At 42.9% G+C, this 17,721-nt stretch overlaps 1 protein-coding gene across 4 annotated transcripts in view; it reads right to left on the bottom strand.

Annotated features, from left to right (window-relative positions):
* Positions 1-17,721, bottom strand: part of LOC122814020 — a 146,215-nt gene that overhangs the window by 30,423 nt on the left and 98,071 nt on the right. For all 4 annotated transcript variants that reach the window (XM_044086603.1, XM_044086599.1, XM_044086602.1 and 1 more), the window contains one exon: positions 11,972-12,490. In XM_044086603.1, coding sequence (XP_043942538.1) covers positions 11,972-12,490 — 519 coding nt within the window. The remainder of the gene's footprint in view (positions 1-11,971; positions 12,491-17,721) is intronic.

Here is a 17,721-nt window from a genome sequence, read left to right on the forward strand (position 1 = left end):
CAGCTGCTGCAAAGTCATCATCCTGAATTTTGGTATATCCAGGAATGTGTTCAGAATAGATAGGTCCAGTATTGGTCTCCAGGTCTTGTCCTTTCTGGGTACCAAGAACAGTCTTGAGTAAAATCCTTGTCCCTGCTCTTGCTCTGGTACTTGTTGAATGACTCCCATGTCCATGAGGAATAAGACTTGTTTTTTTGCCTCTGCCCATTGATTTTTTGGCAGATCTGGCCAGCAGTTTGCCTTTGGCAGGGTATGGAAATGGAACTTGTACCCTTGTGACACGATATTTAGAACCCACTTGTCCTGGGTTATAATGTGCCAATTTTGAGAAAAAAGTGCTAATTTTCCCCCTAAGGGTGCTGCCAGCAGAAGTGCTTGGTGCTGGCAGGGGGAAGTCATTGGGACTATTTCCTGTATGGTTGTGATTTGTCTTCTCCAACTCTGGAGGTAGAAGCACCCCATTGCTTTGACCTGTAGGAACCTTGTGCCTGGGATCTGCCTCTAGGGCGTCTGGATCTGCCCTTTTGAGGTCTGTCTGACACAGGAAAGTACCAATTCTTTGTAGGCCAGTGTCTGCTAAACATAGGTGGTTGTACTTGTAAAAAATATTTGACAGTTTGCATAGATTTAGCTTTGTCCTCTACCTTAACACCAAACAAAGTATCATGCTGTAAAGGTGCATCTAATAATTTTACCTTGACATGATCAGGCAGATTTTGTTCCTTTAACCAAGCATGCCTCCTAATTACAGAACCCATAATTGCGGCCCTGCGGGAGGCCTCCAAAGAATCCAAACCATACTGTAAAGTATGCTTTCCAACTTGCTCAGCTGCATGCAATAAATCCTGCATTTCCTCGTTTTCTGCACATTCATAACATTTTCTGTTTAAGCAATGCCATAACATGTTGCTGATATTTAAGCATATGAAACTGACAGTTTAAGGCCCTTATAGCCAAGGTAGCAGATGTGTAAACCTTTTTTCCCCCATCTATCCAGTGCCCTAGAATCTCTGTCAGAGGGGGTAGGGTTTTTTTGCAGCGGAAGCCTTAACTCCTTTGGGACCCTGTGAAATAGTTTCTGGGTCTACAGCAGCAGGGTTTTTAAAAAGGAATTTATGAGTCAGGGACCCTGTAATATCTGTCAGGCTTAACAGGAGCCGGATGTAGAGAGTCAGGGGTAAGACTAGACTCAGCAAACACATCATCTACAATATCTAACAGGTGGAATGGCTAGTGGCCTGTGTTAGGGTAGTAAAAGGAAATCCCTGAGCCTCTTTTTAGATTCAGAAAAATCTTGGCTCTCCCAGTGGAAATGCTCCCTCATGGTATGCAAGGTTTCCCCAAAAGAATAGTCCTCTGGAGGAGAAGCTGAAGGTATAGATTCTTCAGCATCAAAATCCTCATGGGGGAAGAGAATATTCCTGATCAGAAGAGGAATCAGAAGAAATAGAAACCTGATCTGAAGATTCATAGTCAGTCTCTTGCCTAGGCCTCTTATCAGGAGGGGGATGGGAAACCCTAATCAAGGTAATTAAGTCTTCGGCCATTTTGAGCATCTGTTTTTTGGGCATAGAGACCTGTCCACATGGCTCTTGAGTTTGTTTCTTTGCTTTAGAAGGTGCTTTAGTCTTTGCCTTTGAAGCTGAGGTTGGTTTAATGTAAAGATGTTTAGGTCCGAATACACCCTCAGACGCCTGTGCCTGCTCAGTGGCTCTGGACCCATCTGAAGGAATAGTATCAGCGGCTCCAATACCTTGAGTTTTCAGTGGCATGGCCGACTCCACGTGGCAGTCGGTAGCAGCCTGCGACTCTAAAGTAGCGGGCATCAGGGGCTGCGAAAGCAACTCACTGAGAACCGGCGACTGGCGGTTTTGGGCCTCGGTTGTCTCTCCTTTTCTTTGCGTTTTTTGTGAACTCCGGTAGTCAGATGGCTATCAGACGACATTTCTGGATAATTAAACCGGCTTCCAAAATAGTTTAATACAAAATCATACCGACGCTTAACAGTGCGTTGGTTAAATCTAGCACAAAACAGACAACCAACAACATTGTGATCAGGGCCTAGGCAAGGAATACAGTAAGAATGAAAGTCCTTATGAGGTATTTGCTTTCACAAGAAATACAATTATTAACTTTTTCCGACATCGGTCTGGAGCAAGAAAAAAAAAAAAAAAGTTTCCCCAACGGGTTACTTAGCTTTATTGAAGACTTCGGATCTGAAACTCGAACACAAAAATCTCAGGAGTCGACCGGCACTTGCGAACTGCTTCTGCTTTGGCAAGAAAGACTAAAGAAAATGGCGTTGGCTGCATCTTTTATACCCCTGACGTCAGGGAAGGGGCGACAGCAGCCGACGCAGGACCCAGGACTTTGGAATTCAGGCCAACTGAGGCAACCTGCCAGCAGGATTACATAAATGTAATGACTGCAACAGTGAAACACGAAGAACATCAGCAATACAGAACATTCATGCTTCCCTTTGCTGAAGTTCATGAGGAAGCTGGGCCTAGGTTCAGCTATCAAAAACACAAACCCTCGAATGGCTAAACGTACCTAAAAAGTACAGTTTTGTACCTACCATAAATGTAGATGTCTTCACTGCTGCAGTCATTACACTTGGGTTATCCTGCCACTTTGAAATAGACTTTCCCTGTGATCCTGCAGCATATGCTACAAACAATTGCTCAGTTTTTCTGAAAGCTTTTGTTTTGTCCAAGTACAAACGTAATGGTCTGTGTATGTCCAAGGAATGCAGAAGTCTCTCCTTTATTCTGGGGATTTGGATAAAAAGTTGGCAAAAGAATAGTTTGGTTAAGAGCCACACTGCATACCACCTTAGGCATAAATAAAGGGTTTGTTCTTAAAGAAACCCTGTCCTGATGAAAAATGATTAAAGGTTCCACTGCCATTAGTGCCTGTAACTGAGACTCTTCGTGCTGAGGTTATTGCCAGAAGCAGAGCAGTTTTCCATGATATATATTTTAATTCTGCTGAATTGGCTGGCTGAAAAGGAGGTGAAGTAAATTTTTCCAAGACAAAATTGAGGTCCCAAGTTGGTGTTGGTGCTCTCCGTGGAGGTCTTATGTTTTTAGCCCCTCTGAGGTATTGTTTTAGCAATGGATGAGAGAAAATAGGAGGATCTGTGTTGTAATGAGCCGAGAGGCGTGGATTTTAATGGATGAGAAGGGTAGTCCTTTGTCCAGCATCTCAGTAAAGTATTGTAATATCCGAGGAATATTTGGGAAAACAGGGTCAAAGCTTTGAGCCTGGTTCCAGGCACAGAATCTCTTCCACTTTTCTGAATAAGACTTCCTGGTGCTAGGCCTCCTGGCCTCCAAAATGACATCCATAACAGCTTTAGAGAGTGGTGTTGTCTGCTTGACTAATGAATCTGCCATGCAGCCAGGTTTAAGGTTTTGAGCTGACTGTGCAGGATCTGATTGTTTTGTTGAGTCAGAAGGTGCGGAGTTTGAGGTAAAATCCATGGTGGGCCTTGAGCTAAGTTCTTTAAGATTGGGTACCAGTGCTGGCGTGGCCAGTCTGGGGCAGGATCATCTGTGGTTTTTCTTGTCTGGCTTTTAGGAGTACTTTTGAAAGGAGAGGCAGTGGTGGGAAGGCATAAACATTTCTTTTCCTGCTGAACGAGAGAGCATCCTCTTTCTATGCTTGTGTGTGATAAGTCCTTGTGCAGAATTTTTGTAGTTGGCAATTCATTGGGGTGGCAAAAAGATCTATGTCTGGGCACCCCCATTTTTGCGTTATCATGCTGAATACTTGTGGATTTAATTTCCACTCGTGAGGATCCATGATGTTTCTGCTTAAGTCGTCTGCCAGAGTATTTTTCTTTCCTGGCAGGAATTCTGCCTGTAGATGAACTTGATAGGTTAGAGCTGTGTTCCACAAGGTCATGGCTTGTCTGCATAGGGGATAGAGATAAGAATGAGTGCCCCCCCCCCCCCTTGCTTGCTTATAACTGTGGTGTTGTCTGTATTTAATAATAGTTGTCTTGGATGCAGAAGGTCCTTGAAAGCTGTTAGGGCATTTTGTAAAGCCAACATCTCTCTGATTGATGTGAAGATGCATTTGGTCTGCGGTCCACTTGCCCTGAATACATTTTCCTGCCATGTGTGCTCCCCAGGTGTAATCCGAAGCATCTGTTAGTGTCATCTTGGCTGTGGGTAGAGTGAAAGGCTGTCCCTTGTTGAGGTGACATGCCTGTGCCCACCATTGAAACTCCTGTTGTAGGCAGGGAATTTGTGGTATTACGGCTTCCAAACTGTGACAGTGTTGAGACCAAACACTCTTTAGGTACCATTGTAATTTCCTCATATGCAGTCTGGCATATGGAATTAGAAGTATGCAAGATGCCATGAATCCCAAGGCCTGCAGAATTTTTCTTGCAGGGAGTTGGGTTTTTGTTGCCATCAACTGAAAGTACTGAGTCAGTTGTCCTTGCTTGCCTGGCGTGAGATAAGCCATCGGGGCCGTTGTATTTAAGATGGCACCCAGGAATATCATCTCTTGTGAGGGCACTAATTTTGATTTCTTTTCATTTACTGTGTACCCTAGGCAAATTAGCAACCTTTTTACAAACGCCAGATGCTTTAGAAGAATGTCCTTGCTCTCTGCTTGAATAAGGCAGTCGTCCAGGTATGTATATATTTTAATTCCTTTTTGTCTGCAAAATGCAATTACTGGTGCCAGGCACTTTGTGAAGACCCTGGGTGCAGTAGATAAGCCAAAGGGCAGTGCAGAGAATTGGCAATGCATTGAACCAGCTATGAATCTGAGGTATCTTCTGCAATTTTGTCTGATAGGGACATGCAGGTATGCCTCTTTGAGGTCCAAAGTAACAAGCCAAGCCTTCTTGCCCAGCATGGGAAGAAGCTGCTGTAGTGTCAACATTTTGAATTTCGGAACATCCAGGTAAGTATTTAGAGTAGAAAGGTCTAGTATGGGTCTCCAGGCTTTGTCCTTTCTGGGGACCAAGAAAAGTATGGAGTAAAATCCTTGTCCCTGTCCCTCTTGTGGCACTTTTTGGATAGCTCTCGTGTCCATGAGGGCTGTGATTTGTTTTTGTGCCTCTGCCCATTGATTTTGTGGCAGGTCTGGCATTCCTTTTAGCCTTGGTAGAGTGTGAAAGTGGAACCTGTAACCTTGAGAGACAATGTTCAGAACCCATCTGTCTTGGGTGATTATGCCAATTTTGAGAAAAAAGTACTAGTTTTCCCCCTAAGGGAGCTGCCAAAAGGTAAGTGCTTGGCATTCGAAAGGGGAAGTCATTGGGACTGTTTCCTGTAAGGTTGTGACTTCACCACCTTTTGGGGTTGTAGCACTCCACTGTCGTGGTCTGTAAGAGCCTTGGGGCTGAGATCTGCCTCTTGGGCGTCTGTATCTGCCTCTTTGTGGTCTATCTGTCACTGGAAAGGACCAATTCTTTGAAGGACAATTTCTGCTAAATCAAGGTGGCTGTACCTGTAAGAAATCCTTGACTGTTTGCATAGATTTTGCCTTATCCTCCATTTTCTTTAATACCTCTTCTGCCTTAACACCAAATAAAATATCCTGCTGTAAAGGAGCATCCAATAATTTAGCCTTAACATGATCAGGTAAAGCTTGTTCTTTTAACCAAGCATGCCTTCAAATCACAGATCCTGTAACTGCTGCTTTACAAGAAGCCTCTAATGAATCAAAACCACATTGCAAAGTATGTTTTCCCACTTGTTCAAGCTGCATGCAATAATTCCTGCATTTCCTTATAGCCAGGATGTTCTGAAATTGTAATCGTTTTCTGTTTTTAACAGAGACATTAAATATTGCTGATATTTAAGCATGTGAAACTGGCAATTTAAAGCTCTCACTACTAAAGTTGCAGAAGTGTAAACTTTCTTCCCCCATCTGTCTAATGCTCTAGAATCCCTGACAGAAGGAACTGGATTCTTAGCCGTGGAAGCCTTTACCCCTTTGGGACCCTGGGAAATAGTTTCTGGATCAGCAGCAGGGTTTTTATAAAGAATTTTGTGAGACTCAGGGACTCTGTAGTACCTGTCTGGCTTGACAGGAGCAGGAGGCAAAGAATCAGGATTTAAACTGGATTCAGAGAACACATCATCCACAATATCTAATACTGGCGGAAAAGCAAGGGGTCTGTGCTGAGGTAATAAGAGAAAGTCTCCGAGCCTTTTCTTGGATTCTGAGTAATCCTGAGAGTCCCAATGCAAATGCTCCCTCATGGTATGTAAAGTTTCCTCAAAAGAATAATCCTCAGTAGGAGAGGCTGAAGGAATACATTCTGCAGCATCCGAGTCCTCATAGGGGGGTAAAGAGTATCCATGGTCCGAAGAGGAATCAGAAGAAATGGAAACCTGGTCAGAGGAATCATAGTCTGTATCCTGCCTAGGCCTTTTAACAGGAGGGGGATGGGAACCCCTGATCAGAGTAATTAAGTCTTCGGCCATTTTGAGCATTTGTTTTTTTAGGCGTGGAGGCCTGTCCAGGTGAATGCTGTACTTGCCTCTTTGTCTTTAATGGAGTTTTAGACTTGGCTGTAGATTTTATGATAAGCTGTGAAGGTCTGAAAACACCCTCAGAAGCCGATGCCTGCTCAGCAGCTCTGGACCCATCTGAAGGGTTAGTTTCCGTAGGCCCAACACCTTGAGTATCCAGAGGCCTAGAAATCTCCACGTGGGAGTCGGAGGCGGCCTGTGGCTCTGAGGTAGCAGATGTCAGGGGCTGTGAAAGCGCCTCACTGAGAACCGGCGAACCAGCGACTGGCCTAGAAGAGGCTTCATAGTCAGTTTTGGGCCTCAGATGCCTGTCCTTATCCTTGTGGTTTTTGTGTATTCCAGTCGGTTGTTCTGACGGCATGGTAAAATTAAACCTTCGGCCAAGGTAATGGCGAGCAAAATCAAATCGACGTTTAATAGTGCGTTTGTTAAATCTAACACAAAACCGACAACTAGTGACGTTGTGGTCTGGGCCTAGGCATGGAATACAGTAAGAATGAAAATCCTTATGAGGTATTTGCTTCCCACAAGAAATACAACTATTAACTTTTACTGACATCGGTCTGAGGCAAGAAAAAGTTTCCCCAACGGGGTACTTAGCTTTATAGAAGACTTCGGATCTGAAATTCGAATTGAAAATCTCAGGAGTCGGCCGACCGGCACTTGCGAACTGCTTTTGCTTCGGGCACCGCGAGGCAAGAAAGACTGAAGAATATGGCGTTGGCTGCATCTTATATACCCCTGGCACCCTGACGTCAGGGAAGAAGCGACCGCAACTGATGCCGGACCAAGACTTTGGAACTCTGGCCGACTGCGGGACCGCCTGACGGTAGGATAACCCAAGTGTAATGACTGCAGCAGTGAAACATGATGAACAGCAGCAATACAGAACACTCATGCTTCCCTTTGCTGAAGTTCATGAGGAAGCTATGCCTATGTTCAGCTATCAAAAACAAACCCTTGAATGGCTAAACATACATAAAACAGCATTATACAACGACCCCCCCCATTAATATTCAAAAACGTGCACGCTGATTGGTCAGCCTGCACATTGTAAATCAGAGTTATAGTAATGGAAAAAGGTCCGGTTGCCCGGACTTTTTCCATTACTATAACCTCTTTTTTTACAGCAACGGAGAACGCAAGATCACCGTTGCTTCACACTGTCTTCGCTATGTTAAAGGAGTTTAACATAGCGAGACAGGTTTAAAAAAAGCAACGGCGATTCTCCGTTACTTTTTTTAAAGCTGTCTCGCTGTTAAACCCATTTAACATAGCGAAACAGTTTGTAAAAAGCAACAGAGATCTTGCTTTCTCCATTGCTTTTGCCCACAGTTCTGATTTACTGCGTAGGCATACGCATGCGCAGTACATCAGAACTGCCACAGAATACCAGACTGCTGCGGAAGGGCAGCAAAGAGGCATTATACAATGCCACTATTTAAGAAAAGTAATTATTTTTTTTCTTAGCAATAACCCACTTCTGGATGTGGGTAATGTTGGATTTACCCATGGACGGCTTTGTTTGGCCACTCAGGCTTCGCCCTCATGACCAAACCACACCAACCGTGGGTAAATCCAGCATTACCCACACCCAGGCGTGGGTTATTGCTATAATACAGAACATTCATGCTTCCCTTTGCAAGTTCATATGAGGATGCTGTGCCTATGTCAGCTATCAAAAACACAAACCCTCGAATGGCTAAACATACATAAAACAGCAATACAGAACATTACCGAACATGCGTACTTTCACTGAATGACTATAGTTGGCCAACATCATGAACACAACCAAGGTGGGGGCTTCACCCCCACCCACACCCCCCTAACTATATATACCAACTTTGAGATCACACTACAGTGGGGAATAGGGCACATTTAAAAGGTTTCCTTCACTTACCTTATGCATTGCATTACTTCCTGGTTGTGGCCAACTATGGCCATTTGATGGATTTATTTTTGATTTACACAGTTTCAGTAATGTTCTTTATCATGTCCCCTCCCAAATGTAATCTTAAATCAGTCCAGTGAAGCAAATGTTTATGTTGTGAAAGCCCTCACCAGCTTTTATTTTTATATTCTATTTTATTAAATAATTTTTAACCCTGGAATGTGCGTTGGACTTCCTCTTTGCATTTTCTGTTACTTTTGAATAGCGGAGTGGACCATTTACCTTTGGAGTCGTATTTGTTTTGATTTATTACACAGTGTTTACTTTTATTTTATGTAACAATACAACAGTAACTAAATAGTTTGCACAATAAATAGCCTTGGTACATCTTCCTTCACATATCCTGGGAGTCTGTTAAAAAGGAGAACCACATCCACTAATAAGATAAGGACAATGGACTTGTTTATATGGAGATAAAATACAACTACCCATGATTCTGTCAAACCAGAAAGGATGACGTTTTAAGCCCGTTGCTTTGTCATGTCGGTTATACCCCTGTGAATATGTGGGGTAGAGGGGTAGTTGTATCATGTTATGCTTGAATATCTGAATAACACAGCTACGTAAAGTGCATATGTGATGCGAACTGAAAAAAGTTACCAAAAAAGAACATACAGATGTATTTTTAACATTTCACAGACGTACTTTAGATGACTTTCCTAGAAAACAGCACATCACATGAAAAAAATAGGAGTAAAAGCTTAAAATCAGCCATGGTCATCAGTGCTTGAACTACTGGTACGGAGTTGGGCAGCGATCAAGCCCTCCACACCCTCGCCTGCAACCAAGGTAAATTACCCCAAACTGTAAACCTGCCGCTATTATTTCTTAAACTCGAATGGCTAAGCATACATAAAACAGCATTATACAACGACCCCCCCCATTAATATTCAAAAACGTGCACGCTGATTGGTCAGCCTGCACATTGTAAATCAGAGTTATAGTAATGGAAAAAGGTCCGGTTGCCCGGACTTTTTCCATTACTAACTCTTTACAGCAACGGAGAACGCAAGATCACCGTTGCTTCACACTGTCTTCGCTATGTTAAAGGAGTAAAACATAGCGAGACAGGTTTAAAAAAAGCAACGGCGATTCTCCGTTGCTTTTTTTAAAGCTGTCTCGCTGTTAAACCCATTTAACATAGCGAAACAGTTTGTAAAAAGCAACAGAGATCTTGCTTTCTCCATTGCTTTGCCCACAGTTCTGATTTACCGCGTAGGCATGCGCAGTACATCAGAACTGCCACAGAATACCAGACTGCTGCGGAAGGGCAGCAAAGAGGCATTATACAATGCCACTATTTAAGAAAAGTAATTATTTTTTTTCTTAGCAATAACCCACTTCTGGATGTGGGTAATGTTGGATTTACCCATGGACGGCTTTGTTTGGCCACTCAGGCTTCGCCCTGATGACCAAACCACACCAACCGTGGGTAAATCCAGCATTACCCACGCCCAGGCGTGGGTTATTGCTATAATACAGAACATTCATATTTCCCTTTGCAAGTTCATATGAGGAAGCTGTGCCTATGTTCAGCTATCAAAAACACAAACCCTCGAATGGCTAAACATACATAAAACAGCAATACAGAACATTACCGAACATGCGTACTTTCACTGAATGACTATAGTTGGCCAACATCATGAACACAACCAACCAAGGTGGGGGGCTTTACCCCCACCCACACCCCCCTAAGTATATATACCAACTTTGAGATCACACTACAGTGGGGAATAGGGCACATTTAAAAGGTTTCCTTCACTTACCTTATGCATTGCATTACTTCCTGGTTGTGGCCAACTATGGCCATTTGATGGATTTATTTTTGATTTACACAGTTTCAGTAATGTTCTTTGTCATGTCCCCTCCCAAATGTAATCTTAAATCAGTCCAGTGAAGCAAATGTTTATGTTCTGAAAACCCTCACCAGCTTTTATTTTTATATTCTATTTTATTAAATAATTGTTAACCCTGGAATGTGCGTTGGACTTCCTCTTTGCATTTTCTGTTACTTTTGAATAGCGGAGTGGACCATTTACCTTTGGAGTCGTATTTGTTTTGATTTATTACACAGTGTTTACTTTTATTTTATGTAACAATACAACAGTAACTAAATAGTTTGCACAATAAATAGCCTTGGTACATCTTCCTTCACATATCCTGGGAGTCTGTTAAAAAGGAGAACCACATCCACTAATAAGATAAGGACAATGGACTTGTTTATATGGAGATAAAATACAACTATCCATGAGTCTGTCAAACCAGAAAGGATGACGTTTTAAGCCCGTTGCTTTGTCATGTCGGTTATACCCCTGTGAATATGTAGGGTAGAGGGGTAGTTGTATCATGTTATGCTTGAATATCTGAACAACACAGCTACATAAAGTGCACGTGATGTGAACTGAAAAAAAGTTACCAAAAAAGAACATACAGATGTATTTTTAACATTTCACAGACATACTTTAGATGACTTTACTAGAAAACAGCACATCACATGAAAAAAATAGGAGTAAAAGCTTAAAATCAGCCATGGTCATCAGTGCTTGAACTACTGGTAGGGAGTTGGGCAGCGATCAAGCCCTCCACCCCCTCGCCTGCAACCAAGGTAAATGACCCCAAACTGTAAACCTGCCGCTATTATTTCTTAAACTCTACATCCAAACTCAGTCAACCTCAAATAGGAGTCCTCTCCACAGTTTGTTGCATAAATAACTTGTACAAAGTAAATGGAAAAGAATGTACACGTTTTTTTAAACTGGCTTTAGCAATACTTGTGAGTTATGTATAAAAACAAGCATTAACCAGATTATAAGGTAACATGAATGGGAGAAGAGAAATTTCATGAAAATGTTTTAGCCTTTCAACCATCAACTAAGTCCCTGGAGCTATAGCCATCACCAGCGCAAGATTCCTTTTGACACAACAGCTGATCTCTTACTGGAAACATTAAATAGAAATTTTAAGAGAACACGAGACATTACTTTACCGTATGCTCTTATCCACCCCTTGTCATAAGCACAATTTCTGGAAGGGAAAATTCTTTAAAATATAGTGTTTAGAATGTAGACTGGCTCAGTGATTAACAGAGCTGCCTCTTAGCAAGAAGTTTTTCAGTTCTCAATTGGGGTGCCTTTTGTGCATGGACTGAATGCCCCCCCACCCTGCATATTAATGGGTTTTCTCTGGATACTCCAGATGCCTCCCACATCCCGACAGGTGGTACACAGACCGGTGACTCTAAACTGTCTGCATGCATGTGTATCACATACATGACAAGGAAGTAAGGTAGGTCTGCGATCTACTTCCTTTCTCCAGCTGCCTAGTAAATTTAGTCAATGGCATCAGATGTTCATGGGGTTGCTATATGAATCAGATGTGACCCAATGGTATTGTAAGGTGTTTAGGGAAACTTTGATGAGCTATTTACACTGGAGATTATCTATTCTGTGTAGCAAATCATTCCAGAATGGACAATTTTTTAATAAGCATTAGCTAAGCAGCTCTGCATACTTACTACTGATGCCATTTGTCATCCGCTTCCTCTTGCCCGATGATGAAACCATGAATTCCTCCTGCTGTCTTCTCCTTTTTTGTCTGAGTTCCCCAATAGTGACTGCTCCGCCAAGTACCTCCAGAACCTGTGGGTCCCTTCTCTGCAAGTCATCCCATTTTTGTTTGATTTGGCGCACAGATCGAGATACAATTCCACTTCCTTTGGCGTCAAGGATAGCCTTTACAGCAACCCACAGTTTCTCTCTTTCTTTAAGCGGCAACCTGTCTGGACCATACAGTTCATCAGCATGGCTGGTGACCTCCTTCACCAAGATGGCGACCTCCTTATGTGAGAAAGGGGGTGACAGTTTCCTTCCTTTGCCAGCAAAAGAAGGACTTGTGTGCTGCTCTGCGGATGGTACTCCCTGACAACCTTCAGACTGTTGTCTCATCCCTCGCAGTGGCTGAATCTGTTGGTTCTCGTCACATTGCTGATCCACCTCCTCATCTGGATTCGGCTGTACTCGTATCGATGCTGTCGCTGCCAGTTTTAATAATCAAGAAAAGCAACGTGCAGTTACACTACAGAAAAAAAAGGAACTGAAAAGTACATCTCGCCAATGCTTTTGGTGATTTTTTGCAATTTAAACAAAACTAAACATCTGCGATTCTTTTGAATGCATGACTGCTCTAAAATTTAGATCTTGCTGCATAAAAAAACAGAAATGAGCAACACTGATTTTCCAACAATTCATACATAGAAATTTTTAGATATACAATGCATATGAAAGTTTGATGATATACAATGAGATGCTGTTCAGAAAGTCATAAAGGGAGAGAAGTCTCACAATGAGCAGCCTATGCCACAAAATGTTCTACAGTTTAATGTGAAATTTACAGCAATTAGAGAAAAAAAAAGTAGAAAAGCTATAACACAAACTTCCTGCATTCCTGAACTGAAAAAGTATAAACTTAGAACAGCCACTAAAACAAAAATACAACTATAAATCCTTCAGTAACTATGTGAGGAAGTTAAGAACGAACCTAACAATATCTGGAGCTAGTCTACAATAGCACTACACTTTCTCTGACCCAAAGGAAATAATGTCCTCGCTAGCAAATTTAGTGCAAATTTTACTCCACCCACAGTTAGAGTGATTCTATAGGTTCCATAATCCCAGCCACCCCCTTTGATTACTATTGAACAAATTCTCACAGCTTTCCCCAAAACTATGAATACGTCATCCACAAGCCCTAATAACATGTCAGGTCACCTGATTATCAGTGCCAAATATGGCCTCTCTGAATCCCTACTTAACCTCTTCAACCTAAGCCTCTCCACTGGTTACATTCATGAAGCCTGGAAACCAGCCATTGTAATACCATTACGCAAGAGTGGCCCAACTACAGATCCTGGTAACCATAGACCCGCTAAGTCTCACTAGTCTCATATATAAAGCTATGGAGCACATTAGCTCAGACCTCATTAATCTGGACATTGAAAATCGACATTATTGGCATATTTATAAATCTGAATATAAATATTTAGACAGTGTGGTGGACAGCTCACTGGTTGTCTGACAGAACCCATGTGGTTAGAGTTGCAGATGCCACTTCTGAAAACAAAAAGTTACCAGTGGTGTATCACAAGGTTCAGTTTTGGGCTCTCTGTTATTTGGCATTTATTTCCTAGACCTTCAGACCAGCAAACTTGGACTACATTTAACTATCTTTGTAGCAGACAGTAAATTGGGTGTTGTTATTCAGTCTTCAACAGACTCAATTACTCCAACATGGGTTGGACCACATTAAAAAATTGGTGCAAGGACAATGTTCTCAAATTAAATACACAAAATGTAGCAATTCATTATGGTAAAGAAAACAGTTACACTTACCATAAAGGAGATGCACTCCTCCACTCAGACACTGTTGTAAGGGATCTGGGTACTCTTGTTGAAAATACCTTATCTGACTTGCATGTTTTCACAGTAGTTGGAAAGCCTTTTATCTGTCGCATCTAATTTCCAAAGGCATTTCAGTTGTGTACACTTAACATATATGTAGATGGTAGAGTGTATTCACTGTTGCAGTCATCACATTTGGGTTATCTGCTTACAGTAGCCCTCAGTCAGCCTGATTATCAAAGTCTTTGGTCCTGCGTTGGTTGCTGTCTCATCTTCCATGTCAGGTAGTCAGGGGTATAAAGCATGCAGCCGAAGCCATTACATCAGTTTTTCTTGCCCTAGATGTCAGGTGCCCCCTTAATGGGAAGCAATTATATACAAGGTTACACCTCCAACAAAAAGCAAATACACCAGAAAGCTTTAAGCATAGTAAACAAGAATAGAGGTAGAGGTATAGTCAATAGAAGTCAAGGGCTGGAGGGAGGGTAACCAGGACTGCAACAGTGAATACACTCTAACATCTACATTTATGATACACAACTGTATCATGTTCTTCGTGTTTCACTGTTGCAGTCATTACATTTGGGTAGATTCCCAAAGCTAAGGAAGGGAAGAGGCAATTACCATTAGGACCAGCTATAACGCCATGCAAGACTGCAGTGGCAAAACCAGCTCTGGATTTTGAAAAAACTGGCAAATGGTAATGCTTGGTGAAGGTATATCAGAACTCCAGGTAGAAGCTTCTAGGATGTCCCTGGTAGGGACACCTCTAAAAGGCTGTAGAAGTAGATGCAGCCCTGGTGGAATGAGCTCCGATTCCCTGTGGGATAGGTTTTCCATGGTTCTTATAGAAGAAATGAATGCAATGGCCTATCCATTTAGAAATGGTTTGCTTTGAGATAGCCTTCCCGTCTGCCCCTGCAGCAAATGCAACCAGCAGCTGTTCAGATTTCCTGAGAGGCTTAGTCCAAGTACAATCTAAGCGTCCAAGTACAATCTAAGTTGTCTGTGCATGTCCAAGGAGTGCAGTATTCATTCCCCTTTGTTCTGTGGATTAGAAAAGAAGATTTGCAGATTAATGGACTGATTAAGGGCCACACTGGATACCACCTTGGGCATGAAGGAGGGATTGGTCCTGAGGGACACCCTGTCCGCATGAAAAATGATGAAAGGCTCCACTGCCATGAGGGTCTGTAATTCAGACACCCTTCTTGCTGAAGTGATGGCTAGAAGGAAGACAGTTTTCCAAAAAAGAAATTTCAATTCTGCATTTGCAGCTGGTTCAAAGGTAGGTAGAGTGAGCTTTTCCAATACAAAGTTAAGGTCCCAGGCTGGAGTGGGGGCTCTCCTGGGTGGTCTTCAGTTTTTGGCCCTCAGAGGAATTGCTTGAATAGTGGATGCTAGAAGAGGGGAGGGTCTGTGTTACAATGAGGTGAAGTGGCTGAGGCGTGAATTTTGATGGAGGAAAAAAGTCCCTTGTGAAGCATCTCAGTTAAGTATTGTAAAATCTGAGGTAAGTTGGGCAATGCTGTGCTCATCCCTTAAGACTGGTTCCAGGCACAGAATCTTTTCCATTTTTCAGCATAAGATTTTCTAGTACTAGGCCTCCTTGCCTCTAAAATGATATCCATCACTGGTTTACTGAGGGATGGTAAGGGAGAGATTAGGTAATAGGTTCAGGGTTAGAAGCGGAGGGTGCAGAATCTGGTTCTCCTGCTGACACAACAGGGTAGGGGTCAGAGGCAGGTGCCATGGGCCCAACAGTGACACACTGCGCAAGAGGTGGTACCAGTGCTGGCGTGGCCAGTCTGGTGCAAATCAATACCGTCCTTGGTTTGCCCTGCTTGATCTTTAGCAGTACTTTGGAGAGGAGAGGCAGAGTAGGAAAGGCATAAACTGATGGTGTTTTTTCCAGCTGAAGGACAGAGCATCCACTTTCCAAGCCTGTTTGTGGGGAGTCCTTGTGCAAAATTTGTCCAATTGGTAGTTCTGGGGAGAGGCAAACAGGTCTATATCTGGGCTCCCCCATTTGTTTGTCAACATGTTGAAAACAGTTTCCACTCGTGTAGGTCCATGAGGTTTCTGCTTAGTCCGTCTGCCTGTGTATTTAGTTGTCCTGGCAGGAATTGAGCTTGTAGATGCACTTGGCAGCTCAAGGCTGTGTTCCACAATGCCATGGCTAGTCTGCAGAGGGGGTAAGAATGGGTACCGCCCCCTGCTTGTTTATGTACCACATAACAGTGCTGTTGTCCGTCTTTACCATTAACTGTCCTGGAAGAATGTGGTCCTTGAAGACTGTCAGAGCATTCTGTACAGCTAACATTTCTTTTTGGATTGATATCCAGGTGCATTTGACTTGGGTTCCATTTTCCCTGAATGCACTTCCCTGCCAGGTGAGCCCCCCATGCATAGTCTGATGCATCTGTTAGGGTTTGGGCAGCAGGGGGTAGAGTGTGAATGGTAGTCCCTTGTTTTGGTGGCAAGCTTCTGCCCACTAAAGAAACTCTAGGCATAGGCAAGGTATGATAGGAACTGCTGCTTCTAGATCCTGAGAATGTTGACACCATAGGCTTTTTAGATACCATTGTAGTTTCCACATATGCAGGCTTGCATATGGAATTAGAAGAATGCAAGAGGCTATGAACCCCAAGGCTTGCAGTCTTTGCCTTGCAGATAGCAGGGTTTTCGTGGCCACTAGTTTGAAGAAGGTTGTTAGATGAATTTGTTTCTCTGGCATGAGGAAAGCCATCTGAGAACTTGTATTCAAGCTTGCTCCCAGGAATATAATTTGTTGACAGGGTACCAGGTGCGATTTTTTTTTCGTTTATGGTGTATCCCAGACAAGTTAGCACCCTTTGTACAAAGGCCAGATGATTCAAAAGTATGTCCTGGCTTTCTGCCTGAATTAGACAGTCGTCCAGGTATGGGTATATTTGAATATTTCCTTGCCTGCAAATTGCAATGACTGGAGCTAGGCACTTTGACTTATCTACTGCCCAGTAGATAAGTCAAAGGGCAGTGCAGAGAACTGATAGCAGGTGTAGCCCGATTTGATATGAAGTGTAGGTATCTTCTGCAGGATTCCCTAATTGGGATGTGCATGTATGCTTCCTTTAAATAGAGTGTTGCCAACCAGACATCTTTTCCTAGCATAGGAGCAACTGGTGAAAAGTCAGCATCTTGAATTTTTATCAGTAAAAGGTGTTTAGAGTAGACAGGTCTAGGATAGGACACCATTAATTGTTTGTTCTGGGTACCAGAAAAGTCTTGAGTAGAAACCTTGTCCCTTTTCCTCTTCTGGTACAGTATGAATAGCCTTTATGCTTAAAAGAGAGAGTACTTGCTTTTGAGCCTCAGCCCACTGATTTGGGGGTAGATCTGGCCAACCGTTTGGTGTTGGTAATGTGTGGAAGTGAAATCTGTATCCTTGGGACACTATTTAAAACCCATTTGTCCTGAGTAATGAGTTCCCAGTTTTTGGCCTGCAGAGCAATCTTTCCCCCTAAAGGAGCAGTAAAGTTGAGAAGTGCTTTCCCCCTAAAGGAGCAGTCAGTTGAGAAGTGCTTGGAAGTTTTAAAGTCAAGTCACTGAGACAGCTTTCCATAGGGGGGAGTCTTACTACTCTCTGATTTGGAAGTGGAAGCCCCCCACTGCTTAGTCTTGTGCGTAACCCTGGGACTGAAACCTGGGGCTTCTACTGGGTCTGGGTTTGGATTGAGAAGGCCTGGAAGAGGCAGGAAAGGACCAATTCTTAGAAGGCCAATGTCTACTAAATCTTGGAGGCTGAACTTGTAGGAAATCTTTAACAGTTAACTTTATCCTCCATCTTTTTAAGAACTTATTCTGCTTTGTTGCCAAACAGGCAGTC

The sequence above is a fragment of the Protopterus annectens genome, chromosome 10.part0, assembly GCF_019279795.1.
Source record: "Protopterus annectens isolate FY-2018-M chromosome 10.part0, PAN1.0, whole genome shotgun sequence".
Lineage (NCBI taxonomy): Eukaryota > Metazoa > Chordata > Ceratodontiformes > Protopteridae > Protopterus > Protopterus annectens.